General features: G+C 49.1%; 4 protein-coding genes and 2 non-coding genes across 8 annotated transcripts; all 6 read right to left on the bottom strand.

Moving 5' to 3' along the window:
- Positions 1-4,226: 4,226 nt before the first annotated feature.
- TRNAD-GUC (transfer RNA aspartic acid (anticodon GUC)) lies at positions 4,227-4,298 on the bottom strand. Its single transcript has one exon. It is a non-coding gene; the product is annotated as a tRNA-Asp (tRNA).
- Positions 4,299-4,693: 395 nt separating this feature from the next.
- LOC125523411 (putative 1-acyl-sn-glycerol-3-phosphate acyltransferase 5) lies at positions 4,694-9,267 on the bottom strand. Of its 3 annotated transcripts, XM_048688464.2 has the most exons (5): positions 9,116-9,267; positions 6,957-7,665; positions 6,516-6,646; positions 5,126-5,372; positions 4,694-5,044 (listed from the first exon to the last, which is right to left on the bottom strand). In XM_048688464.2, the coding sequence occupies exons 2-5, from the start codon at positions 7,586-7,588 to the stop codon at positions 4,933-4,935; spliced, it is 1,122 nt and encodes a 373-aa protein (XP_048544421.1). In that variant the 5' UTR covers positions 7,589-7,665; positions 9,116-9,267; the 3' UTR covers positions 4,694-4,932. The 3 variants fall into 3 exon arrangements, with proteins under 3 accessions (XP_048544421.1, XP_048544404.1, XP_048544412.1); XM_048688447.2 differs by having other exon boundaries at positions 4,694-5,372; XM_048688455.2 differs by having other exon boundaries at positions 4,694-5,372; positions 6,957-7,686; positions 9,116-9,255.
- Positions 9,268-10,397: 1,130 nt separating this feature from the next.
- Positions 10,398-11,598, bottom strand: LOC147992047 (uncharacterized). The gene is given in 2 exon segments (XM_087527447.1): positions 10,398-11,071; positions 11,074-11,598. Coding segments are annotated over 2 exon segments (642 nt in total). The 3' UTR covers positions 10,398-10,954.
- A 142-nt stretch (positions 11,599-11,740) lies between these two features.
- Positions 11,741-13,447, bottom strand: LOC147992046 (uncharacterized). The gene has a single exon (XM_087527441.1). It carries the CDS (start codon positions 13,172-13,174, stop codon positions 12,317-12,319), a length of 858 nt encoding a protein of 285 aa, XP_087383567.1. The 5' UTR covers positions 13,175-13,447; the 3' UTR covers positions 11,741-12,316.
- Positions 13,448-13,581: 134 nt separating this feature from the next.
- On the bottom strand, positions 13,582-24,125 carry LOC125523400 (cyclic nucleotide-gated ion channel 4). Its single transcript, XM_087527439.1, has 4 exons — positions 23,398-24,125; positions 15,500-15,715; positions 14,661-15,419; positions 13,582-14,567 (listed from the first exon to the last, which is right to left on the bottom strand). Exons 1-4 carry the CDS (start codon positions 24,028-24,030, stop codon positions 14,049-14,051), a joined length of 2,127 nt encoding a protein of 708 aa, XP_087383565.1. The 5' UTR covers positions 24,031-24,125; the 3' UTR covers positions 13,582-14,048.
- Positions 13,667-13,738, bottom strand: TRNAD-GUC (transfer RNA aspartic acid (anticodon GUC)). Its single transcript has one exon. It is a non-coding gene; the product is annotated as a tRNA-Asp (tRNA).
- Positions 24,126-26,054: the final 1,929 nt, after the last annotated feature.

Here is a 26,054-nt window from a genome sequence, read left to right as displayed (position 1 = left end):
GAAAATTCATTGGGCTAGATAGTTGGGTTTTTAAAAGGTGTAACAGATGGAGAGTTGTTGGGTGCCATGAGGGAGAGATGCAAATAACCAATAGTAATTGTGTCATTTTTTTCAAAGATGTTGAGGTTGGCCATGTGGTTGATTGGGTGTTCATCTTAGACCATCAAAAGGGCATTCTTAATGCAGTAAGCAATTGGTCACCTTTGGATGAACATAGGAATTTTACAAGGACATATATGCCAAGTGGAGGAATACTTGCAGAACAGGGAACTAGGTTAAAACTTGTAGCACGGAACTATGTGAAGGCTCTATGTAGACCAAGAAAAAGAGAGAAAGATGGAAAGCCATGAGAAAGCAAAAGGAAGAAGGATGTCTTGAGTTGGTACAATGATCAGGTATAGGAATGCAAAGGAAATGGGCACAATAAAAACTTGTTTGTTAACAAATTAAGCCTTTTGTTTTCATTCAGGTAATGGTCCAAGTCATGGCGAATCACGATTAGTTTCTCCTCAAAGGTAGGGAAAGTTCTTGTAAGTACATTTGCACTCTTCACCTCTTTGCACTCAATAATTACTTGGCAATTGAGATCTCATTATGTAGGACTTGTGCAAGGATCACACCATAACTCAGGCAGATGCCTAGAATCACCAAAGAAGAGGTTATATCCAACCAACATCGCAGAAGAAGTGCACAATTTCTAAGTATATATCTTCAGTTTCAACTTTTTTTTAACCGACAATTTCAACTATATTAAGAGCATCTTCAGCCACGTACCACCAATTTGTCCCCTCAAACGCCCGCGGACGTGCCCGGTTAGTGACTGGGCGTGTCTGTTTTGAGCCCCTTTTTGTCCGTCTGCACGGCCACACTTCTTATTTTCTTCCTCATATGTCCAGTCACATGCATGTGATTGGTGGAGATGAAGAGAGAGAAATAAAAGAATGATTAAAGAAAGAGAAAAGGTGGTCCGGGTGGGGCTATATCCAACGTGGCGGACTGAACTGGCGCGCCCGGGCACGTCCACAAGCCCTCATATCCTCCCCATATTTGAGATGGATATGAGGGTTCGCGGACAGACCAGACGTATAGGGATGATATGGTGGGTCCGGTTGGATGACGTTTTCCTTCTCTCTCCTGTCCGGTCACTGACCGGGCGCGTCTGCGGGCGTATGAGAGATCGTTTGAGGCGCCCGACTGTAGATGCTCTAACTTCCTTCTCTTTACTTACATCATTGCAAACTTTAAACTATCACCTACCACCTTGTAGTCTTATACTAGATCAAACTAGTAAATGGCACGTGCCATGCACGTGTAGAGATAGTTATTAACACACATACATGTGGGTAATTTTAAGTAGTATCATACTCCCTCCGTCCCAAAATATAAGAACGTTTTTAACAGTAGTATAGTGTCAAAAACGTTCTTATATTCTGGGACAAAGGGAGTATTTCACAAAAGAAGTTAAGTAGTATCATGATTTGAACTAATTAATTATTAATTATAAAACTTTGCACGATTTACTAAATATATATGTGTAATACCGAATTTACACAATATAGAATACCATAAGAAAAAGGATACCAGGTTCGTCCTCAAATTTGTCTTAATAAAGTTTAAGTTTAACTTCAGTTCAAAACTGCGATACTTACTATGGCAGAGGAAATATTAGATTGAGCAATGGAGAGAGTATTGTTTGCAAGTTATTTATCGTTAGAAATAAAATAATAATTTAAACATTAATTCTGTCTGTTTTGCAGACCAGAGTTTTTTCACAGAATTATTGATAAAAACTAAGAAAACAAGGGTAACAAATATTTTTAAAATAAATTTATAAGAGAAAGTAAAAGCTATTTAAATGTACATATATTACATTTTCACCGTTTGCCACTTTTTTAATCTGTTTTAGCTTGTGCGCCTTTACCCAGGCTACACCATCACATGCTTTCTCTCTCTCTCTCTCTCTCTCTCGTCATGATGCGTACTTGCTAGTTGCTACTGCTAGTACTTCTCGTGCCACTCTACTCTACACCTGCATGCATCACCGGAGTCTGCTGGAAATGGAAATTTCTGGATAGTGGCTTGGCTACAAAGAACGCAAGGAGAGTCACATGCACATCCTAGAAAGTACTACTACATCTGAGAGTGGCAGACTGGCAGCAGAAATGGCCCAGCGAATCCCTGCAATGTAGGCCATTAGATTGACATATCCAGCCGTTCATATGCAGCCACGTATACCGGTAACACAAGCCATTTAATTTGAGCCGTCCGATTAGGAAGATCCAACGGTTCATATGACTTGCTACTCCTATACTATATAGGAGTATAGATAATATGTTGAAGTCAAGTGCTAAGGAAAAGTTAACACAGTCCCAACACCCAGGACTTGGAACATCGACCATGGATATCAGTACAAGAGCACAATTTCCAAAGCAAATTCATCAGTTACTATCAATGTGACTGCTAGCAACGCTAGTGCATCATCTCGTGTCTTAGAACCATAAAAAATGTCAAATAAATATAAGAACATGCCACGTATATGCTTTGAAGGTTAAGTTGTTTTATATGTCTAATTATGGTGCTAGAAAATAAGTTAGTTTTGTTTTGAAGTGGTTAACAATTTGCTTTGAGACATTTGTTGTTCAATTTTGTATAAGACTTTATAAACTTGTTTTTGTTAATGTGATCTAATGCAAACTTCATGTTATCATGTTGTTGTGGGATTTAAGTTCATAATTATTGCTTCCATCTGATGTATTCCAAGTTTTCCATAGCTTCCATGTTCTCATTACAACGATCTGATGTGTTCCAAGTTTCTCACGTTATCATGTTGGTTCCAAATTTTATTACAATAATCTGATGTGTTCCAAGTCTTCCATAGCTTCCGAGAACTTGTTGTAAGAAAACTTTACAATAATTATTTCCTTACAATATGATTGGGGTAGAGAGTATGAAAAAATAAATATATTTTTTCCAAAAGATAGAATTTTCTTGTCATGTGTCGTGTCCTCATGCCCAACAACAAAAGGGTTTTTCATGGCAAACATAGACACATTGTTGAAGTAGGATCAACCTTTCTTGCTGGTACTTTTGTGCCTTTAAACTTTTGTGATGAAGCTCGCTTAACTGATGTCCATCTCATCAGTAGGTTGCCTAGTCATGGCGGCATCAATTATGAAACCCCTACGGGATCAAAACAATAACCATATCATTAAAATAATTCGGCGCTGCTACCCCCCAGCAGAAAATCACGCACGACACGGCACACATCCTCCTTTACCAAGGACCGGTGTCATTGATAGAAGAGCACCAATGGCATGTCCGTCCGAGCGCCTTTGTCAGCCCATATGAAACGAATGCTTCCTCAATCGCTTCATCAATCACGGCCGCCATGACTTTTCTCTCCATCCCATCAGTTACACAGTATGCATGCACTCAGCTTCAGCCGATCCTTTCGACGTGAACACGTGTTTGTAGAAATCGGCAACGATATCTCTCATTTCGTTGCCCACAATGAACCGAGACTCGTCCGGTTTAAGTAGTGCACGTACCATATTCTTACACTTATAATGAAAAGCCATGTTCCGGAAATACCACGTATTTTGGTCTCCTCACTTTAGCCAATGACGATACATCACCTCTTATCTCTCATAGATTTCATGCAACCGACCCTCCAAATCCTGGACCTCCAGTGAGCACCCGGACACATCCGCTCGCTTTTAATTAGCTTCCTCGAGATCATGCTTCAGCGACTTTATTTGATGACGAATAAGCGAAATACCGTGCGACTCCAGTGCCGCATGCCGCGCGTGACGCTCGCCAGTTTCTCACATATCGCCACTAGCACATCTACTCTCGCACTTGCCTTGCTCCACGTCTCCGTGACCATCGTGTCAAACTGATAGTGCCGTAGCCACATTCTTTTGAACCTAAAATTTTTGCTTCCCGTCAAATGAAGTCGGATGAACAGCAAAATCAAAAAATTCTGGATTTTTTGTATTAAACTTTGACTAATGTTCTAGGATTGTTTTTTGTCAACCCTTCCAAAAATGTTGCAAACTAGGATGACATTGATTGCTTTACGTACACACAAGTATAAAAAGGAAGTAGGCCTCGATGTATATAGTCCAGTAATCGAGCATCATGTACAAGTATAAAAAGGAAGTAGGCCTCGATGTATATAGTCCAGTAATCGAGCATCATGTACAAGTAAAATTCAAAAATAAAAGCGCCGTTGCCGGGGATCGAACCCGGGTCACCCGCGTGACAGGCGGGAATACTTACCACTATACTACAACGACCTTGCTGTTATGAATAAGATTCATTATCTTCAGAACAATAAGTTATCTTCTTCCCACAAGACATTCAACCAACCAATGTGTTTGCTCTGCTTGTTGTGCTTCCACCACCAGATTGCTCTCTCTATAGGCTGAAATCGTAGCTGCTGTTTGGAGCGGTCAGCTAGCAGTTTGAAAAGGGGATCAACTCCATTTGTTTTCAAAACTGATTCGCTCCTTCTAAAACAAGGGTAGGTAGAAAGCACTGATTGATGTTAACCGTTCGGCTGTCTGCTTAGCAACGGCGAAACTGAAAGAATTCCTCAAGCATAGCTTTGTTCATTGTGGTTTCAGTTTCGACAATATAAACTGTAATAGAGTGGCGCATTCTTTAGCAAAGATATGGCTGCTTTCAAGTATAGACGAAGATACGTGGCGACCAATTTTGGCTCCGCCCACTTTTGTAGTGCAGTCTTTGTATTTTGCTCCAAAAAAGAGTCAAGAGTGGAGTTAGAAGTTCTACCCCCAACTGTAGATGCCACTCACCATACACACATACAAAAGAATGACACCACAGGCTGCGTATACGCAGTAAACATGTTTCTACCGCATGCGGACACACATACACAGCTTCCAGCTCCAGCTTACAACACCAAGCTCAAGCTTTCTTGGCGTGGGCGCCGGCCTCCGGCAAACACACGATCTGAGGAGCGTGTATAGAGTACACCGTGGCAAACGTGAGGAAAGAGGCGCTGCACGCCGCGAAGACCCTGAACCACACGGACGAGAACAGGGTCAGGTAGATGAAGAAGGCCGTCATGCCGATCACCGCAACGAAATTCGCGACGCACTTGAGCGTGGACAGGTCTTCTTCGGTTCCTTCATTGGGGAAGTGGCCTTGTGCCAAAAAATCAGACAGGAGCTCGTCCTTCAGTCTGAACCTCTCCGTGAGCCAGCTGGATACTTCGTCCTCTGCTGTTGGTATGTCACAGACCTGGATGATCTTGGTGTGGACGTGGACCTCAGAGGGGTCGATGCCGTACACGTTGTCCATGAACGTCGGGAGCCGATGCTTGTATGCGATCGTGATGTCGTAAACTGCATTGATCAGAAAGCTGTAAGTCAGTGGGACTGTAAGAAGGAATACTGAAAGTAAATGTTGGAAAGCTGTTCATAGGCAACTACATTATGTAGGTATTTCAAGCAAGTCACACTGCCCAGAATTCATCAGGCTTATGTTTGAGCTCTGCCAGTACAAGACAATTGCACTGAGATTTTAGCAATATCAACAACAGTCAACCTTTTGGGATACCTAGAGCATTAGATGTACTTAAGCCTGGGAATAGTTTGGGCTCAAACTTAAGCTTTAGTTTGGTTTTCCTAGTGGGTTGTTTTGGATTGGTTTAAATGGTCTGGAGCCGTAATGTAATCTGGTCTGGTTTGGATTTCAACAATTATTGGACTGGATTGGATTGGTTTGGACACAGACCAAGCAGTCTCAAAATCGTTTCGATCTTGTACTCTAAATCGGCTATCAGAGTCTACGAACTGCATACAGACCAGCGTCTCTAAAAGAAAAGACATACGAGACCAGCGCTTCAACGGCGGATCGCCGGGTTGTCGTTGCTACTGGAGTTCCGGCCGCCGCGTTTCCCTCCCTCGGCCTCATGGTCTAGCGGCAGCGCACCCCCGCCCCCCACCCTCTCCTTCTCTTTGAACCACTTGGCGGAGGCGGCGACATTAAGCCCTGTCCTTCTCTTTGACCCATGCCTCTGTCCATTAGCTTCATACTAACAACGCAGCAGCTTGTCAACAGTTTCAAACTACGGATTTAATCCAAAAGCGTGGAACGGTTTGGATTGGTTTGGATGGGAAAGACACTTGGCTTGGTTCAGTCTAGATTCTGTACTTCAATATTTGGATTGGATTGGATTGGTTGTTGGAAGGAAAGTCGAGTGGTTTGGGCTGGTTTTAATTTGGATTTGAAACTATTCACAGGCTTAGACGTACTTGGGATGTTGTTTCAGAACTAATAAGACAGGATGGTCTAACTAATAATAATTTGAACAGACCAAAGCAGTCCAGCGTAAAGTGCTAATGTCTGATAAATGCAAAACCCTAACACTCAGAAAATGGCTGCCAGGATCCTAACATTCAGAAAATTCCTTACAAATGCTACAACAAAGAATTGAGGTGATAAACTCCAAAGGAGAGTTATGAAGGGCAGAGACAGATGGTTACCAGCATCCAAGTTACTCCTCAGCTCTTGCAGGCAGCAATTGAAACCCTTTATCTTGGGAAGGAGGACATTTTTCAGAATAGGCAAACCATGCTCTGCCGCATACTCTTGACTTTTGATGCATTTCTTCTCGCTGAGACGTTAGCACAAATCAGCATCCACATTGAGAAAAAAGGAACCAAGTACAGGAAAATAGAAAATCTAGATGCAGAATGCTATTGTGCGAGTAAACGAGCAATTAATAAGTGCGTCCAATATCTAAATTCATTTTAGAGAATGCGAAATCTGGATCCTGGATTATTTGTCCAACCAAAAAATTAGATCGATGGAATGCTGAAAGGTGAACATTCAACAATATATTCAGCAGACCGGAATGTGTGCCCAAATAAAGCAGCTGATAAATAGAAACATTTAGTAATAAAATGTATGGGAACAGTTCTTACGTATAATCAGTGCCTTCTGGAAAAACTGCAAGCCAAAGGGGATCCTTGGGGTACTTCAGTTGAGAAAGCCTTCTTCGGATTAGTGGTTCGTCAACCTCCCAATTCCGCTCTACTGGAATAAACTCAATAATGTGAAATGCCCAGTTGAAAATAGGCAACTTCATCAAACTTTTCTTGAGGATGTACTTGATAGACTGCAAACGGCCTTTCCTCAATGCAAGATCCCACAGGTACATCCAATCTACCTCAGTTCTGTGGTTAGCAAACAGCAAGACACACTCTTTTGGGGGCACCTTTTCACCAGAGAAAACAAACCTTGTCCTGTTGATCTTCTCAAACAGAAAGGGAAACATGGCTAACCACATCCCAAACAGAAAGCACGTCCACTTTCTGCTGTAATGCACACTGAACAACCGTACGACGAAGGTTGTCACAGGGGCTAGGTAAACCATCATCATGCATGCTGTCACCGGCATAATCACCAAGCACAATACACCACGGCAGCGCCTCCATGCATTCAACGGACGGTGTCTTGGTCCATTGTTAAAACTTGAAAGACCGGGAGGGTCAACACTTTGCACTTGCTTTCCATTCACATGATTCCCCGGGGAACCAGCTGAACCGTTCATCATGCAGTACCAAAATGTCAACAGTTATTCTTTTCTGAAATTCACATTCCCAGCACCAAAGGAGCCATCTAGAATTTCACCTGCGATGGGAGAAATGAGATCTGCACAGTGTTAATTGAGATCAAGACATAAGCATGCTGAATTGATAATACAAATTAGCGGTTCGCATAATTTATGCAAAAAGTGCACCTATAATTTTGCTGCTCTATGGAAATGTATAATAAAAACTAAGGAAAAATAGCCAAAATAAGGGACTACTAAAGGCCTGACACATGCCTTATGCAGTAACGTTGGGTAATATGTCAGTCTATAAAGCATTAATCCAAGAGAAAGTTAACACAAAAAGATGGTCCCAACTAGCAGTAATTCGTAGATAAATTAGCATATCCAATTTGGAGTTAACAGTGATACCACACCTGACAACCCTAAACAAATGTCAGTATCTACGAGTCTAGAAGCCACAGGGAAACCAGAATGCATGTTTGTATGCCCCTGTAGGTGATGGCAAATGATAAGAAGTCCTTAAACTATGTGGGCAAATACATCCTGAAAGATCCAACCATAAATCTTACAGGCAGACCTAACTGATAGGTTGACACGGATGGTTTTCAGCATGTGAGCCATGAAACCTTGAACAGGGCATTCATGGCAACGATGGAACCCCTAACCAAACTGCACAACAGAGCTATCACGGCAAACATCTGCCTGCCTCTACAAGTCTAGAAGTTGCAGGGAAACCAGAATGCATGTTTGCATGCAGCTGTTTGTGACGGCAAATGATAAACTATGTTAGTAGTACACAAATCCTGAACCTGAAAGACCCGACCACAAAGCTTACACACAGACTTAACTGACAGGTTGATACAGGTGGAATTCAGCATGTCAGGGTCAAATCTTGAGCAGGGCATTCATGGCAACGACCGAATCCCTAACCAGACTGCAAAGCAGAAGTATCACAGGCCAGCGCACACTGTAAGCATAAACTGGAGCAGTCCTAGCAAGCACCGACAGAGAAAATCCGACGAAAATCGACCGGGCATGGAGCAGCATCAGAGACAGCCTGAACGCCGCTGGAGATTTCCCCACCTGTCGCCCTTGCCCTGGCACAAGGACGGCCTGGCGCTGATAAATGCTCGGGGCAGGGGCAGCAAACCGAACTCCACGAGCGATAAATGTGCGCTGGGTCCGCATGGTCAGATCCCGAATTCCCTATAGTGGCAACAAAGCCGCACCCGCACCCACACCCACCAAAAAACTGCATCTGCACGTAAAGGCCAGCAACCCAGCAATGATGGCCGGCCGCCGGGATCCAATCCTTCCCCCCGCCCGCTTCGAACGTCCCGGCAGTCCGGCACCAACCGCCATGGACGCCAATTCGGTGCGAAATGCTGCTGCCGAACCTCAACTATCCATCAGCGCAAGCGCACGGCAAGTGGGGCGGGAAGCTCGTGGTGCTTGGTGGAAGCGGAGGAGATCCGCGCGGATCTGCGGGGGTGGAAGAGGAGCGGCGAGGAGGGAGCTCGTACGTACCGGAGGGGGAGCCGGCGGGGCGGGAGGCTCGCGGTCGCTGCGGGCGGGCGGCCGGCGGCGAATTTGGAGTTGGACTGGGCGTGTTGGTGGGGTTTTGGCTGCGGGCGGGCGGGCGGGCGGGCGTGGAAAACTGGTGGAGGAAAGCGAGTGTTCCGGGGGGAGGGAGGGCGGATTGGGTATGGGTGTGGACTGTAGTCAGAGGTGGTGGATGGGCGGGCGTGGTGGGCCGCGTGCGCGAGTGCGAATCTGGAAGGATGATGATGGGGAGGGCGACGGTGGCGGGGGGGCGTGCCGAACCGATGCACGTGCAGCGCAGATGGAGTGTCTCCCGCAGAATTTCCTTTTTTTTCTTTTACAAAAATTCAGGTGGGGTGTTGTAAAATAAGTCCTTTTTAGTTTAAGTGGGTTGGATGAGCCTTCTGTCTTTGTTGTGAAAAGTAAGTAAGCTCGTTTATTTCAACATAGCTGGCCATGATGGCCAAAAACATTCACAGATAATCTCATGAGACTAATTGGGTGTTGCTTACAGATTTGGTCAACCATAAACAAGTTTGACTTCGGACAAACTCAAAACTTCGATTATTTTGAAACTGAGGTAGTGCGTTGTAAAGTCGGGTGACGGGTACAACATTTGGACACGATGCTCCATTACAAAAACAAGCGTAATGTCAAAACGCATCTTATATTATGTGACCGAGTTGAGAACTACTTCTTTTTATTTGTGTGTACTGCAATGCACTCATGCATCATCACCGCAGAAGAATGCTCTAGGCTTCAGCCCTGACTTCTTCATCCTGAGCCGACGGCCTGCGCCTGCAGATGGGGCACTTCTCGCTCTCCTTGAGCGTCCCCTCAAGGCACGCGCCATGGAAGACGTGGGGCGAGGAGCACCCGGGCCACGCGGCGGCGTCGCTCTCCAGCGGCTCCAAGCAGACGGGGCACTTCTGCGCGGCGCCCTCCTCCGTGACGATCTTCCTCCGCTTCGTCGGCCGCTCGCAGTCGATGGCGGCGGCTTCATCTTCGTCCGCGCACTGCACGTGCACCGGCTCTGGCAGGCGCAGCTCCATGTCAACGTCGTACCCGGGCCATGGCTCCGCTTATATGCCCCGTAGCGCGTGATGGGGCTGAATCTCTCAACCCCTCTTCTTCTTCCTCTAGCTGCTGTCTCTCACAACTCAAAGAAGAAACACAGGAACACAAGAAGTTTGGTGAGCTGCTGTTCACACAACCGAAGCTCTTTTTCTTTTCTCTATTCACTTGTGTTCAAATAAACATGCTCTACCACACTTAAGTACCACGCACGCACGCACGCACAGCCTGGGCACACTTGCCCACTAACACCACCAACAAACTAGCGCATGCACGCACTAACCCAGGCCACTAACACACACATGCAGCTAACAAGAATTGACCACATCTACTACTACGGACCTCTTCTTAAGGCCTCAACAGACTCCTATCCATCAGCTCCAACTTGTGCAGGTCGTTCCCTTCAGAACTTCATGCATCACCGTCTCACACGGCAAGCTAGCTTCACGCCACAGCTTGGACTTTCTCCATGCATGCTCTTAGAACTGAAACATCCTACTCGTACGCATCGCACGTACCTCCGCACAGACAAACTACTATATACTCTAGCTACATGCAGAAAGAAAGCAAACTAAAATGCGGATACAATCAAGATTAAACCTAACATTCTCCTCCTTAATCTTGATTCTTCACTCGTGACGTAGCATTCAGAGAAGAGCCGGCTCGTCCTCGACGCCGAGTAGTGCCTTCTCCTTGTTGTCCTTCTTCTTCTCCGGACACTCCCAAGCAAAATGCCCAAAGTCATCACAGTTATAGCACTGTACCTCGCTCTTGTCTCTGCGCCCTCCACCACGGCCATGTCCACGGCCACGGCCACGGCCACCACGGCCACGTCCTCGCGATGAGTCATGCCCTCTCACCATGAGGAGCTGCTCTTCTTCACGTGTCGTCTCCCGCCCCTTGACGAGCTCCTCGTGCGCCTTGAGTGAACCAATGGCCTCCTCCGTGGCCATCTTGTTGGTGTCGCCGAACAATGCAATCGATGACGCGACGTGGATGAATTTGTTGGAGACGGCTCGGAGCAGCTTCTTCACGACGTACTTCTCCTCCATCGCATCACCAAGCTCACGGATGCGCCCCACGAGCGTCGTGAACCTCGCCGCGAAATCATCCACGAACTCCGCATCACCCATCTTGAGGCCATCAAATTCCGAGCGCAAGGATTGAACCCTCGCCTCTCGGACGCGCTCGACGCCCACATGCATGGAGCGTAGCGCCGCCCACAACTCGGCTGCGGTCTCCTTCTCCGCAACTCGCAGCAGCGTCGAGTCGTCGATGGACTGGGAGATGATCGTCATGGCCATCTTCTCCTTGCCCTTGTCGACCTCCGATGATGCCTCGCGATCAACGGCACCCCACGCGCCGTTGGCGCGCAAGAGGTACTTCATCCTCATCGCCCATGCCGCGTAGTTCGTCCTCGTGAGCAGCGGGAATGGGAGCTTCCCCGCCGCCGTTGTCGCCGCTGTCGCGGCAGCCGCCGTCGCCGCCGAGTCGCTCGGCACCAACGCTCCACTCGCTGAAGAGTCACGCGGCATCGCCTTCGTCATCACCTAGCTCTGATACCAAATGATGGGGCTGAATCTCTCAACCCCTCTTCTTCTTCCTCTAGCTGCTGTCTCTCACAACTCAAGGAAGAAACACAGGAACACAAGAAGTTTGGTGAGCTGCTGTTTCACACAACCGAAGCTCTTTTTCTTCTCTCTATTCACTTGTATTGAAATAAACATGCTCTACCACACTTAAGTACCACGCACGCACGCACGCACAGCCTGGGCACACTTGCCCACTAACACCACCAACAAACTAGCGCATGCACGCACTAACCCAGGCCACTAACACACACATGCAGCTAACAAGAATTGACCACATCTACTACTACGGACCTCTTCTCAAGGCCTCAACAGACTCCTATCCATCAGCTCCAACTTGTCCAGGTCGTTCCCTTCAGAACTTCATGCATCACCGTCTCACACGGCAAGCTAGCTTCACGCCACAGCTTGGACTTTCTCCATGCATGCTCTCAGAACTGAAACATCCTACTCGTACGCATCGCACGTACCTCCGCACAGACAAACTACTACATACTCTAGCTACATGCAGAAAGAAAGCAAACTAAAATGCGGATACAATCAAGATTAAACCTAACAGCGCGTCCGTCACCGCATACATGCACCAATACCTGTAGTCCTCGAGCCGGAGGATACCGACGTCAGCTATCACCTCGAGACGCGTGGTCCCCGGCGAGATGCCCACGGCCATGTTCGTGACCAGCTCGGACCAGAGTTCCTGGAGCTTGTTGTTGTGGCGGGCGGGGTATATCAGCGACGCCAGAGACGACCAAGCCCACTGGAGCGAGCCCGCCACGTCACCGGCCGGCGGGACGACGAAACGGAGATAGTGCAGCATCGTTTTCTTGGACACCTCCACGCCGTCGAGGTCGGGTGCCGCCTCAAACTCGGTGTAGCGGTAGAGCACCAAGATCTCCTTGTCCTTGCCTCCTCCTTGTTCTTGGCTGGCGGCCGGGCGATCAGCCGGGGGCGGCACCACGACGGCGACGCCCAAGAAGCCGGCCGTGTTCCCCGAGGAGGCAAACTGTAGTGTTGGCTCAAGGGACCGGCCGTCGGGCACGTACTGCCCCCGCAGTAGCGGCGGGCCGGCCCAGACGCCGCTCGCCGCGGCTGCTACGCGCGAGTCAATCTTGATCGGCACCTCGACCTCGTCGTCACTCTCATCCTCGTCATAGCTGTCATCGCTGTCGTAAGACTCCTCGTCCTCCTCGCCGTCATCGGCCTGATCTCCGCCCCCAAGAACCGGCTCTTCTTCCTCCTTGTCTCCCGCCAAAGCCGGGGGCGACGGGAGCGCGAGAACGCAGCTTTGAGGCCGGACAGTCGTGTCGGTGGAGTCGCCGGGCTGCTTCATTGTCAACGAAACCATCTCGTCCATCGATCGATCAACGCCGTCGTCAACCATGGCCGGGTTTCTCGATCGGCCGATTGACAGCAGCGTGACGGAGCTTGTAGGTGGAGGTGGAGGTGGAGTTTGTTCTCGCCGGAGCAAGATGAGAATAGAACGTGTTGGCTTCGAACTAGGCCATGTTGCGCCGCCTTTTATCGACTCTGTCCAATCCGAAACCGGCTCTAAGCAGTAGAATCAAAAAAAAAAGTTCGCATTCGTTTCAAAATAGGATAGAAACACATTCTCAAAAAAAGAGGAAAGAAATGCTTGTTGGAAAGCAATTGGAAAGAAACGCCTATTTTTCCTTTCAAAAAAAGAAAGAAACAATTGGGGGAGATTTAAAACTGCACGAATTTGGAAAGAATGAAAAATCGCCTATTTTTGCTTTCAAAAAAAAAGAAACAAAGGGGAAAATCTAAAAATGGACGAAATAGGAAGTAGGCCTCGATGTACAAACCCTAGTCCAGTAATCGAGCATCATGTACAAGTAAAATTCAAAAAAAAATACGCCGTTGCCGGGGATCGAACCCGGGTCACCCGCGTGACAGGCGGGAATACTTACCACTATACTACAACGACTCCGATGCTGCAATGTTTACTGCAGGTATTAACATGTGATAGGATATTTGCTTCATAAACTAGTCTATAAGAACACTTTCGACGTATGTACGGTAAGATTCACAATTCGTATCGCCATATTCTGCAAACACACACAATATCCACCGCTTTTCGTTCATTCCATTCGGGACTCGTAGCTGAAGCTCACTTCTCCTCTTCTCTGTACAAACAAAGCCAGTTCCGAGCAGCAGCCAGCAGGCAGAGCATCCGCGTCCTGTGCTAGAACCAACCTCTGCTCTGACTCACGACGGCGGGAATGCTAATGCCAGAGCTAGAAGGAGAAGTCGTCGTCCTGGTTGGGCTTGGGCGAGGCGAGGATGGCGGTGTAGAGCCGGAGCTTCTCCTCGCCGAGCGAGGAGCAGCGCGACAGCGGGCGGCGCGGGCGGATGAAGGAGAGCGACTCGAGCGTCTTGCGGTGCTTGTAGCGGCGCCACGCCAGCTGCACGGCGACGGCGGCCCAGGTGCGCCACCCCGGCGAGTAGTAGCGCGCGCTCCGCCGCACCCGCTCGTTGGTGAAGGTGTAGCGGAAGTGCTGCGTCACGTACTTGACGTCCGCCGCCTCCAGCCCGAACACCTCCGTGCTCTCCAGCGTCACCAGCGTCGCCGACGACGCCGGCAGCCGCCCCACGAACGGCCGCCGCAGGCACCACGACAGCAGCTCGTCCCCCGTGAAGTTGCCCGGCCCCAGCATGCAGCAGCTCGTCGCCCCGTTCCGCAGCTCCTGCCTGCACTCCAGGTGCCCCCGCACGATGAACACCATCCGCTGCACCGGGTCTCCCTCCCGCACGATCTGCATGCATGCATCCAAACACCAAAAATTAACACCAACACCATCACATCATAGCCATTGATTGATTTGTCGGAGCTCTGATGAACTACTTACGGTCTCGCCCTTGGGGTAGATGAGGGAGCGGACGCGGTCGCACATGTTCTCGAGGACGAGGTCGTCCATGTGCTGGAAGAGGGGCACCTGGCGGACGAGGTCGAGGCAGAGGTGGTACTTGATGTCGCGGCGGAGGGCCTCGGGGAGGTCGCGCACGATCTGGCACTCGTCCACGCCGCGGGTGGCCGCCCACCGCTGCCGCTCGAACTGCCGCACTCGGTGCCGGTAGCTCTGCGGCAGCTCCTTGCGCTTCATCCACCACTCCAGGCTCCGCAGCCGCGTGTGCATGGCCTGCTTCTTGGACGTGGTGGCGTTCAGGAACACCTTGATGTTGCCGATGAGCATGGTGACCAGGATGAGCCCCCCCGTGATGGTCACGATGTTGAACACGATCTCCAGCCACTCCGTCGTGCTCTCCAGGTTCCCGAACGTGCTCAGCGTCATGAGGCCCCAGAAGATGGGCAGCAGCATCTTCTCCAGCCGGCTCGTGTTGGCCACCAGCATCACGGTCCACTTGTAGGCGCCGAACTGGTACTTGTCGCCGCTGACGAGGCACATGCTCCTGGCCGTGGCGTCCGTGGCCCAGGCGAGCCTGTCGCCGGCGACGGACGCCGCGGTGCCGGCGCCGCCGTAGTAGAGAGGGCTGGGGCACGCCAGCGGCCCCGACGCGCACCCCGGCGGCCCGGAGATGGAGCACTGCTCCTTGAGGCACTTGGTGGCCCTCTGCACCCCGAGCAGGTACCAGCACGCGCCCACCGCCTGCACGTAAACGCAATGCACATTAGCAACTTGATGATCATCCGTGCATGCGGATGGACATGGTGACGGAGAGGACTGACGTGGGCGGCGACAAAGTAGGCCATGAGGTTGAGCACGATGCCCCACCAGATGGTGCCGAAGATGTGGCCGGACTTGTCCTGCGTCCGCCGGAGGAAGGAGACGGAGTGGTAGATCTTGGGCAGGTACTCCAGCAGGAACGCCACCAGCAGCACCGTCATCACCGCCGTCGTCGACCCCGCGCGGATCATCGCCGGCGCCGCCACCCAGACCACCACCTGCAAAATGAAACTCAGTTACGCGCGCGAAACATTGATCATGCGTCTTTTTTTTTCAAATAAACATGGATCATGCACCGTCCATTTCGCTACAGCAACCGAATTAAAGCACAGTCTTGTTAAATCTCAGTCGGTACTATATTCTTTTTGATTTTACATTAAGATCCATGCAAAAAAATAATTTTCTTTTGCATATTATGTCACTTGGTGCGATCTATGATGTCTCTTACCAATTTACCGCTATCTTTTTGGGGCTATGCTTTAGAGACTGCCGCATTCACTTTAAATAGGGCTCCATCAAAATCCGTTGAGACGACAACGTATGAATTATGGTTTGGGAAGAAATCTAAGCTGTCGTTTCTAAAAGTTTGGGGATGCGATGCTTATGTCAAGAAACTTCAACCTGAAAAGCTCGAACCCAAGTCGGAAAAATGCGTCTTCATAGGATACCCTAAAGAAACTATTGGGTATACCTTCTACCTCAGATTCAAAGGTAAGATCTTTGTTGCCAAGAACGGATCCTTTCTAGAGAAGGAGTTTCTCTCGAAAGAAGTAAGTGGGAGGAAAGTAGAACTTGATGAAGTATTACCTCTTGAACCGGAAAATGGCGCAGTTCAAGAAAATGTTCCTGAGGTGCCTGCACCAACTAGAGAGGAAGTTAATGATGATGATCAAGATACTTCTGATCAAGCTCCTACTGAAATTCGAAGGTCCACAAGGACACGTTCCGCACCAGAGTGGTACGGCAACCCTGTCTTGGAAATCATGTTGTTAGACAACGGTGAATCTTCGAACTATGAAGAAGCGATGGCGGGCCCGGATTCCGACAAATGGCTGGAAGCCATGAAATCCGAGATAGGATCCATGTATGAAAACGAAGTATGGACTTTGACTGACTTGCCCGTAGAGCGGCGAGCCATAGAAAATAAATGGATCTTTAAGAAGAAGACAGACGCGGATGGTAATGTGACCATCTATAAAGCTCGGCTTGTCGCTAAGGGTTATCGACAAGTTCAAGGGGTTGACTACGATGAGACTTTCTCACCAGTAGCGAAGCTAAAGTCCGTCCGAATCATGTTAGCAATTGCCGCATTCTATGATTATGAAATATGGCAAATGGACGTCAAAACGGCATTCCTTAATGGTTTCCTTAAGGAAGAATTGTATATGATGCAGCCGGAAGGTTTTGTCGATCCTAAGAATGCTGACAAGGTGTGCAAGCTCCAACGCTCGATTTATGGGCTGGTGCAAGCATCTCGGAGTTGGAATATTCGCTTTGATGAGATGATCAAAGTGTTTGGGTTTACACAGACTTATGGAGAAGCCTGCGTTTACAAGAAAGTGAGTGGGAGCTCTGTAGCATTTCTCATATTATATGTGGATGACATACTTTTGATGGGAAATGATATAGAACTCTTGGACAACATTAAGGCCTACTTGAATAAGAGTTTTTCAATGAAGGACCTTGGAGAAGCTGCATATATATTAGGCATCAAGATCTATAGAGATAGATCAAGACGCCTCATAGGTCTTTCACAAAGCACATACCTTGATAAGATATTGAAGAAATTCAATATGGATCAGTCTAAGAAGGGGTTCTTGTCTGTGTTACAAGGTGTGAAATTGAGCTCGGCTCAATGTCCGACCACGGCAGAAGATATAGAAGAGATGAGTGTCATTCCCTATGCCTCAGCCATAAGTTCTATTATGTATGCCATGCTGTGTACCAGACCTGATGTAAACCTTGCCGTAAGTTTGGTAGGAAGGTACCAAAGTAATCCCGGCATGGAACACTGGATAGCGGTCAAGAATATCCTGAAGTACCTGAAAAGGACTAAGGAAATGTTTCTCGTTTATGGAGGTGACGAAGAGCTCGTCGTAAAAGGTTACGTCGACGCTACCTTCGACACAGATCTGGATGACTCTAAGTCACAAACCGGATACGTGTATATTTTGAATGGTGGGGCAGTAAGCTGGTGCGGTTGCAAGCAGAGCGTCGTGGCGGGATCTACATGTGAAGCGGAGTACATGGCAGCCTCGGAGGCAGCGCATGAAGCAATTTGGGTGAAGGAGTTCATCACCGACCTAGGAGTCATACCCAATGCGTCGGGGCCGATCAAGCTCTTCTGTGACAACACTGGAGCTATTGCTCTTGCCAAGGAGCCCAGGTTTCACAAAAAGACAAGGCACATCAAGCGTCGCTTCAACTCCATTCGTGAAAATGTTCAAGATGGAGACATAGATATTTGTAAAGTACATACGGACCTGAATGTAGCAGATCCATTGACTAAACCTCTCCCTAGGGCAAAACATGATCAACACCAGAATTCCATGGGTGTTCGATTCATCACAATGTAACTAGATTATTGACTCTAGTGCAAGTGGGAGACTGTTGGAAATATGCCCTAGAGGCAATAATAAAAGGATTATTATTATATTTCCTTGTTCATGATAATTGTCTTTTATTCATGCTATAATTGTGTTATCCGGAAATCGTAATACATGTGTGAATACTTAGACACCAACATGTCGCTAGTAAGCCTCTAGTTGACTAGCTCGTTGATTAACAGATAGTCATGGTTTCCTGACTATGGACATTGGATGTCATTGATAACGAGATCACATCATTAGGAGAATGATGTGATGGACAAGACCCAATCCTAAACATAGCACAAGATCGTATAGTTCGTTTGCTAGAGTTTTCCAATGTCAAGTATCCTTTCCTTAGACCATGAGATCGTGTAACTCCCGGATACCGTAGGAGTGCTTTGGGTGTACCAAACGTCACAACGTAACTGGGTGACTATAAAGGTATACTACGGGTATCTCCGAAAGTGTTTGTTGGGTTGACACGGATCAAGACTGGGATTTGTCACTCCGTATGACGGAGAGGTATCACTGGGCCCACTCGGTAATGCATCATCATAATGGGCTCAAAGTTACCAAGTGTCTGGTCACGGGATCATGCATTACGGTACGAGTAAAGTGACTTGCCGATAACGAGATTGAACGAGGTATTGGGATACCGACGATCGAATCTCGGGCAAGTAACATACCGATTAACGAAGGGAATTGTATACGGGGTTGCTTGAATACTCAACATCGTGGTTTATCCGATGAGATCATTGAGGAGCATGTGGGAGCCAACATGGGTATCCAGATCCCGCTGTTGGTTATTGACCGGAGAGCGATCTCGGTCATGTCTACATGTCTCCTGAACCCGTAGGGTCTACACACTTAAGGTTCGGTGACGCTAGGGTTGTAGGGATATGTATATGCAGTAACCCGAATGTTGTTCGGAGTCCCGGATGAGATCCCGGACGTCACGAGGAGTTCCAGAATGGTCCGGAGGTAAAGAATTATATATGGGAAGTCTTGTTTTGGTCGCCGGAAAAGTTTCGCGCATTATCAGTATTGTACCGGGAGTGCCGAAAGGGGTCCAGGGGTCCACCAAGGGGGTCCACCTGCCCTGAGGGGGCCACATAGGCTGTAGGGGTGTGTGCCTTGGCCTATATGGGCCAAGGGCACCAGCCCTAAGAGGCCCATGCGTCAAGAGATAAGGGAAAGGAAGTCCTAAAGGGGGAAGGCACCTCCTAGGTGTCTTGGGGAGGATGGACTCGTCCCTGGCCGCACCCTTCCTTGGAGGAAGGGCCAAGACTGCGCCCCCCTCTCCCTTGACCCTATATATAGTGGGGGGAAGGGAGGGCAGCCACACCTAAGCCCTGGCGCCTCCCTCTCCCTCTCCAACACCTCCTCCTCCTCCATAGAGCTTGGCGAAGCCCTGTCGGAGTACTGCAGCTCCACCACCACCACGCCGTCGTGCTGCTGTTGGAGCCATCTTCCTCAACCTCTCCTTCCCCCTTGCTGGATCAAGAAGGAGGAGACGTTACGCTGACCGTACGTGTGTTGAACGCGGAGGTGCCGTCCGTTCGGCGCTAGGATCTCCGGTGATTTGGATCACGTCGAGTACGCCTTCCTCATCCCCGTTCTTTGAACGCTTCCGCGCGCGATCTACAAAGGTATGTAGATGCAATCCGATCACTCGTTGCTAGATGAACTCCTAGATGGATCTTGGTGAAACCGTAGGAAAATTTTTGTTTTCTGCAACGTTCCCCAACAACCTCTTCACCCAAGCTTGATGTAGCTTCATCGTTGGCATGTAACTTTGCGGATCTCCAAAGTAACTTACCAAGAGATGAAGCCATTGCCATTGAACGAATTTGGCCGAGGCAGCACCTCGAACACACCATCGAACTTCAGATCTGACATCTCCACATGACTAAGATGCCGAAGGAGGAAACAAATACCTGCCAGCCACCAACTATGAACCCAGCACATGGTCCGTCTTCCAGATGCCGTTGATGCGGACCACTATCTGCAACCGTTCATCGACTACCTCCCAAGCTCCACGCTGGCATTGGAGCAGATGTGATCGCAACAACGGAGCACGAGTATACAAGTCCGCCATAGGGATGCCGCCACCGCTGCCACGAAATCCTGGCTTGAATAGGCTAGTTCCTAAATCCACCGCCAATCATAGAGTTGGTCGTTTTGTTGTGGAAGGATTTGGGCATCTTTATTCAGTTCAACCATCATCGCCACCTAAGTCAAGACGTCGAACGATCCAAAACATAACCTATTAGGGTCCTAAAACCTAAGGGCTCCTTTGATTCAAAGGAATTGTATAGGATTTTTAAAGGATTTGAACCCTTAGGAATTTTTCCCGTGATGCTCATTTGATTCGTAGGATTGGCATTCTTAGGAATTTTTCCATAGGATCCATTTAGGGCCTCTTTGATTCGTAGGATTCCCAAAACACGGAATAAGAAAAATATAGGATTAGAGTGGAATGTCGTCTTGAATCCTACAGGATTGTACGAGTGTTTGATTGTGCATAGAGAAAACGCAGAATTCTTTCAAATAGGTTTGAGTGGATGGGATGTTTCCTATGAAATCTAGTGCAATTGAATCCTATGAAAAAATTCCCATGGTTTACAATTCTATGAATCAAACAACCAAGATATGAAAATTTTCTAAGGATTAGAATTCTCCAAAATTCCTTTGAGATTCCTTTGAATCAGAGAAGCCCTTATACTACATTTTGGAGGGAAATTTCCATGCACTCAAACCTCTTTGTAAATTTTTTTTGTTTTTCCTGCGCTATCAAACATTCTTTCAAATCCTATAGAATATTACGAGACATGCCATCCTATTCCTGCATTTTTCCTATTCCTTCATTTTGACAATCCTGCGAATCAAAGAGGCCCTAAAACTACCCGACTTGCATGCGATGGATCCGATGACCGTCCTTACCACCTCTCAGTCATCGGCGGAGGAGAAGAGAGCCACCGGAGGACGGCGCCGGAAGGCTGGCCTCGCTTGGAATTTGGACAGACGAAAACAGGCGGCGCCAATGCCCTATGTACGTGCATATCTCTGTCTGTCTGTTCTATGTAGCCCTAAGAGCAACTCCAATGGGGCGATCCATTTCGTCCGCGGCCGTCCGTTTGGGTCGGCGCGGACAAAAAAGCCGACCCAACGCGTCGACCCAAACGGACGCGCGTCCGCTTTCATCCGTCTGCCGACCCATTTTCGGTCCATTTTTAAGTCTGATTTGCGTCGGCGCGGACACAAGACGGACACGCGCGCGCTCGCACTCTTTCCTCACCGAGCCGCTGGTCGGTGGCACATTGGATTCACACCCTCGCCCGCCTGCTACGTCACCGACGCCGCTGGCCATTTTTTCAGATAAAAATGGATACATAGATAGTTCTAGCGTACACAGATAAAAGAAAAGACCACTACTCGTCGCTTTCTGACTCCGACTCGGTAATGTCCTCCTCCGACGTCTGAATGTAGGCGTCAGCATACGCCTCGTCTTCAAAGTCCCAACCCGCCGTTTCTCGTAGCTCCAGTTTCAATTGAGCTGCCTGCTTCCGCAAACTCTTGTCCTCCCGATAGGCGGCTCGCTCCCTCCTCCCCCCGTCCCTCTCCAACCTCCTTTGCTTGTACAACTGGCGCTCGTCGACGATGTCCTGCGGGAAGCCTCCGCGCCACACCGGCAAGGCTTCCACGTCCTTCTCCGCGATGGCGAGGCGACGATGCCGCCTCCGGTGGACACGACGATCCTCGTCGGTGAAAAGCTGCGGGAGAGGTGTCAGATCCTGCGACCGTTGGCTCGACACGTTGGGAAAATTCATATCCCGACGAGGCCTCAGGAGGCGCCACATCGCCGCCGCGTCGTGCGCGCGGGCCGCCTCCTCTGCGGTGTCGAAGGTGCCGAGGATGAGACGTTTCTCGCGAAACCAGATCTCGAAGGAGAAGGCGCCGGAGCGGCGCTCGCGGACTCCGCGAAAATCCGAAGCGCCCAGGCGGCGGATCGACATGGTGGCGCAGAGGCGGCGAGAGTGGGCGGCGGACAGAGTGTGGAGGGAACGCCTTCTTTATAACGAGCGCCGGCCGCGGCGTGCGCGCGAACCTTTCCCGTGCGCTGAAGCGCTAAAAACAGGGCGATGACATGATCTAAAACGCATGCGGTCATGAAATGGGTCGACCTGTTGGACGCACTGACGACCCAAAACTAAAAAAAATGGACGGTGGGCGAGCGGCCGATCCAAACGAATAAAAAACGAGGAAAAACACCGTCCCTTTGAATCCGCCTGTTGGAGTTGCTTTTACATGTTCATACCGTGCTAAGCTTGAGCATGGGCATGGGGATGGCGGTCGATTGGAGTCTGAACACACGACAGGAGCTGGTACAGGGCCCAGCGCATGCCATGCTATTGCCATGCATGTCCTTATTCTGGCAGATATAATGCGACGGGTCGGTACGTGCACATACGTACGTACGGTGGACGAACAAGGCGACGATGCAGCCACGGAAGCTCCAAGCCGTGGCCCTGTGCGGACCGCTTGGACGTATGTGTGTTACGAGCCGATCAGCTGACACTGACAGGGACGGCACTTGATCGCCTGTTGAACAACTTTCCGGTTTATGTGCGAATATTCCCCTTCTGTGCATACCGTACCGTGCTGAGGTGTGGAGATAAGGTGGCGTGTCACTGCACGGTACAGTAGTTCGCGGGACATTTGTTTTCTTGAAGGAAAATGTTATCCACGGTTTTCTTACTGATCAAAATAGTGTAGTATGCTCGACTGTGGTTAACTGAATTTGCCTACGGGTTACTGAGCAAAATGAATGAAGTACATTAGATAATAAGGGCATGTACAATGATTTTATATTAAGAGTGCCATATAGGATAAATGATGAGTGGAGGAAAGAGAAATCATAAGAGAAGGATTGTCTTATCTTATTTAAGAGAAGACAAGAGATGATCTCTTAGCATAATTTGTCTCACCATACTTTTAGCAATAACTAATTATTGAAGATAGGACTAAGAGATGATTCATTATAGGCATATTTTTTTGTCATCTCTAATTTATATGTAAAACTTAAGATAAAACTATCTTATCAACCATTGTGCATGCCCTAATCAAAACAAATTGAAGGGTGGTGCTAGGAAAAAACAAACCAAGAATGCAAAAATGGAGGTGCAACGCCGTGTAATGTAAAATCCATTGCATCAATGTTTGCATCTTTGATCGTCCAGCAGGTTTTCAAGAAATCCAGCTGAAGTTCATCGTAGAGATGGCTCAGGGGAGGACACGGAAGGGGCACGCACCTGCATCACGGGGAGGATGACGAAGAAGTCGAGCGCCATCCCTTTCCTCGACCTGGCGTACGCCGGCAGGCTCCGCGCGGCCGCGGCGTCGACCTCCGTCTGGTCCACCGCGGCCTGCTCCTCGTCCGCGATCCCGCGCCGGCTCCGCGCAACCGCCATGGCCGCAGCGCGCGCGACGCGGAGCTGCGTGAGGAAGTTCCACGCGTGCAGGGCGTCCACCATGCAGCGGAGCGCGGTGACCGCGGCGGCGAGCCAGCCGTCGAGGAAGACGCACATCAGCGGGCCGCTCACCGACACCGCGTACAGGAAGAGCGGGTCCACCATGAGCCCCGCCGCGCAGGCCAGCAGGTAGGCCCGGTTCCACTCCCGCACCCACCGCGCGCGCGGGTCCAGCGCCCACGTGTCCCCGACGCGCCACTGCCCCAGCCCCAGCTGCTGCCGCCGCCGCTGCCACCGCCGCCGGAGCTTCACGCCCGTGCTGCCACTGCCGCCGGACCTGCTGCCCTCGGCCTCGACCCGCAGCGGCGTCGACTCTCCGAGGCTGTCATCTCCTCCTGCTGACCGCGCGTCGTCGGCGCCGGAGGGCGAGGCGGCGAACGAGGGCGACGAGCGCGTGGAGAGCTCGCCCGACATGGCGGCGCTGCGGGATCGTGTGAGGTGGATTGTTCAGCTTGCGTACAGGGCACAGCTAGCTGGGTAGCTCGCGCATTGATAAGTATTCTGTACGTAGATATATATGGCGCACCGGTGCGTGCAACCACAGTACTGTGCCGTACTAAAATGACCAGGCTAACCTCCCCGGGCCAAGTAGGATTATCTACTGATCAGTTACGCATTAGAAAATGGTATCAGCGTCAACACGATCGCGAGTCGTATATAAGTACAGTATGAGCTAATGATTAGTAGTATGAGTAGTATGAACAGCCCGTTTTAATTATGTGGAACTTGATCAGTGAGATCAGTGCACATCAAATGTTGTAATATATTATGTGATATTCCTCAAAAAATAATGTACTGGTATGTGATATATATGCATTCTGTATGAGCTTTTCGAAACCTGAAAGGGTTTATTTGCGATGGTCATGGAGAACCGGAAGTGTGGAATAAAATGGTTGCACCAACGTACAATGATTCGATCCGGCCGGGACTTGCGTGATTGCGTTGGCGTCGATCAGTGGCGCTGTCTCTCGATAAATGAACGCGGAGTCGACGACGGAAGGCGAGACAGCGCGCATGCGAGGTGTGCAGGCCAAGGCTGACGACCATGGTTGGTCCCGGCGGCCACCCCAGCGACATCCATCACACTCCGTCGTGTCCATTCTGGATCCCCGTCAACAAATATGCTCTCCGTCTCGTCGGGGATTGTCGCCTCGATCATTTGATGATTACTCGATCGGTTAGATGGATACACACTCCTCTCCGGCTCTCGTCAGGAGATTTTTGCACCGTCGGATATGACCTACCCGGCGGAGACCGGAGAGTGCTCCACCGCGGCCATGGGATCATGGAGCAAGCCCGGCCGGCGCCAACCGATCTATCTGTCGGCTACTTGCTGGACGCTTTTTCCTCGCTCGAATCATGCATGCATCCAAGATAGGAGTAGCTAGGTAGGCACCGCTGGGAGCTAGGAATGCAAGACCGATCGGCGTCCCTCTCCGGCTCTCCGATTATCATTTGCGATTACCAATTATTGAGCTACTAGTATGAATGTAGTGACGCTGACGCGGGTAGCCAGGAGCATTCAATTGCTATATGTATGGTGGTTGTGCCATTTTCCATGTATTTTTTATGCGTAATCGGAATGTACGCATGTGCAATCTTTCTACACTATGAGATCGTATCGTACAATCTGCTCAAATTAATTAGATGACCCCAGCTGGTAGGTGCTGGGCGACCGGCCCAGTGATGAATTATGTTGATGGCCGCAGGAGAGAAGACAAAGTTATACTAGTAAACTAAGTCTAGCTCAGACCTTGTGTTGGGACCTGTCCGTTTGGGTTTAAGCCTTAGACTTGTTATGTTTGTTCTCACTATTCTGAATTTATTTTTTCGAAACGCTATTCTGAATTTATTTTTCGGTGGTAAGCAATGTGCCCGTGGATAGTGAGGCGCATGTGAAGACTTCATCAATCTCAAGACCTACGTGCTCAGTCTTTCAGAGATGCTTGACGGGGTACGACGTGTGTATGTGTGTGTGTGTATGTGCGCGCATTCATAAGAGTGAATGTACGTGTATGAGAGCGCCTACTTCCGTGTTGTGTTTCAAAAAAGACAGTTTTTTTTGCGGGGGTCAAAAAAGACAAAGTTATAGGATGAGTACCAGGTTTTGTGACATGTTCTCTCTTTCATGCCGGGTTTTAGAGAACCAGATAAATAATTCTAATGTGTTTGGTTGATCTAAATAACTCTGATGTGACCAGATTATGTAAATCATGTTTGAAAACATACATTTTGTGGCACACAGATTGAATTTGGAGATTACATCGAACGAAATAAGTGTCCTACTTAACCTCATCCCGACATCATAGCCAACACCGCGTAGTCTGTGGTTTTTTGGTCACATGGATTATCTGCCCTTGATTTAGCAGATGGTTGTCAGTCATTTGGTATATCTAAATGGTGGTGAAGACGACAATGGTATAAAGTTTGTTTTCGTT

This window comes from Triticum urartu, chromosome 1A (assembly GCF_056163025.1).
Source record: "Triticum urartu cultivar PI428250 chromosome 1A, HENAU_Tu73, whole genome shotgun sequence".
In the NCBI taxonomy this organism is placed as follows: Eukaryota; Viridiplantae; Streptophyta; class Magnoliopsida; order Poales; family Poaceae; genus Triticum; species Triticum urartu.
The sequence above is the reverse complement of the archived record's forward strand: the minus strand, read 5'-3'. Positions and strand labels throughout refer to the sequence as shown.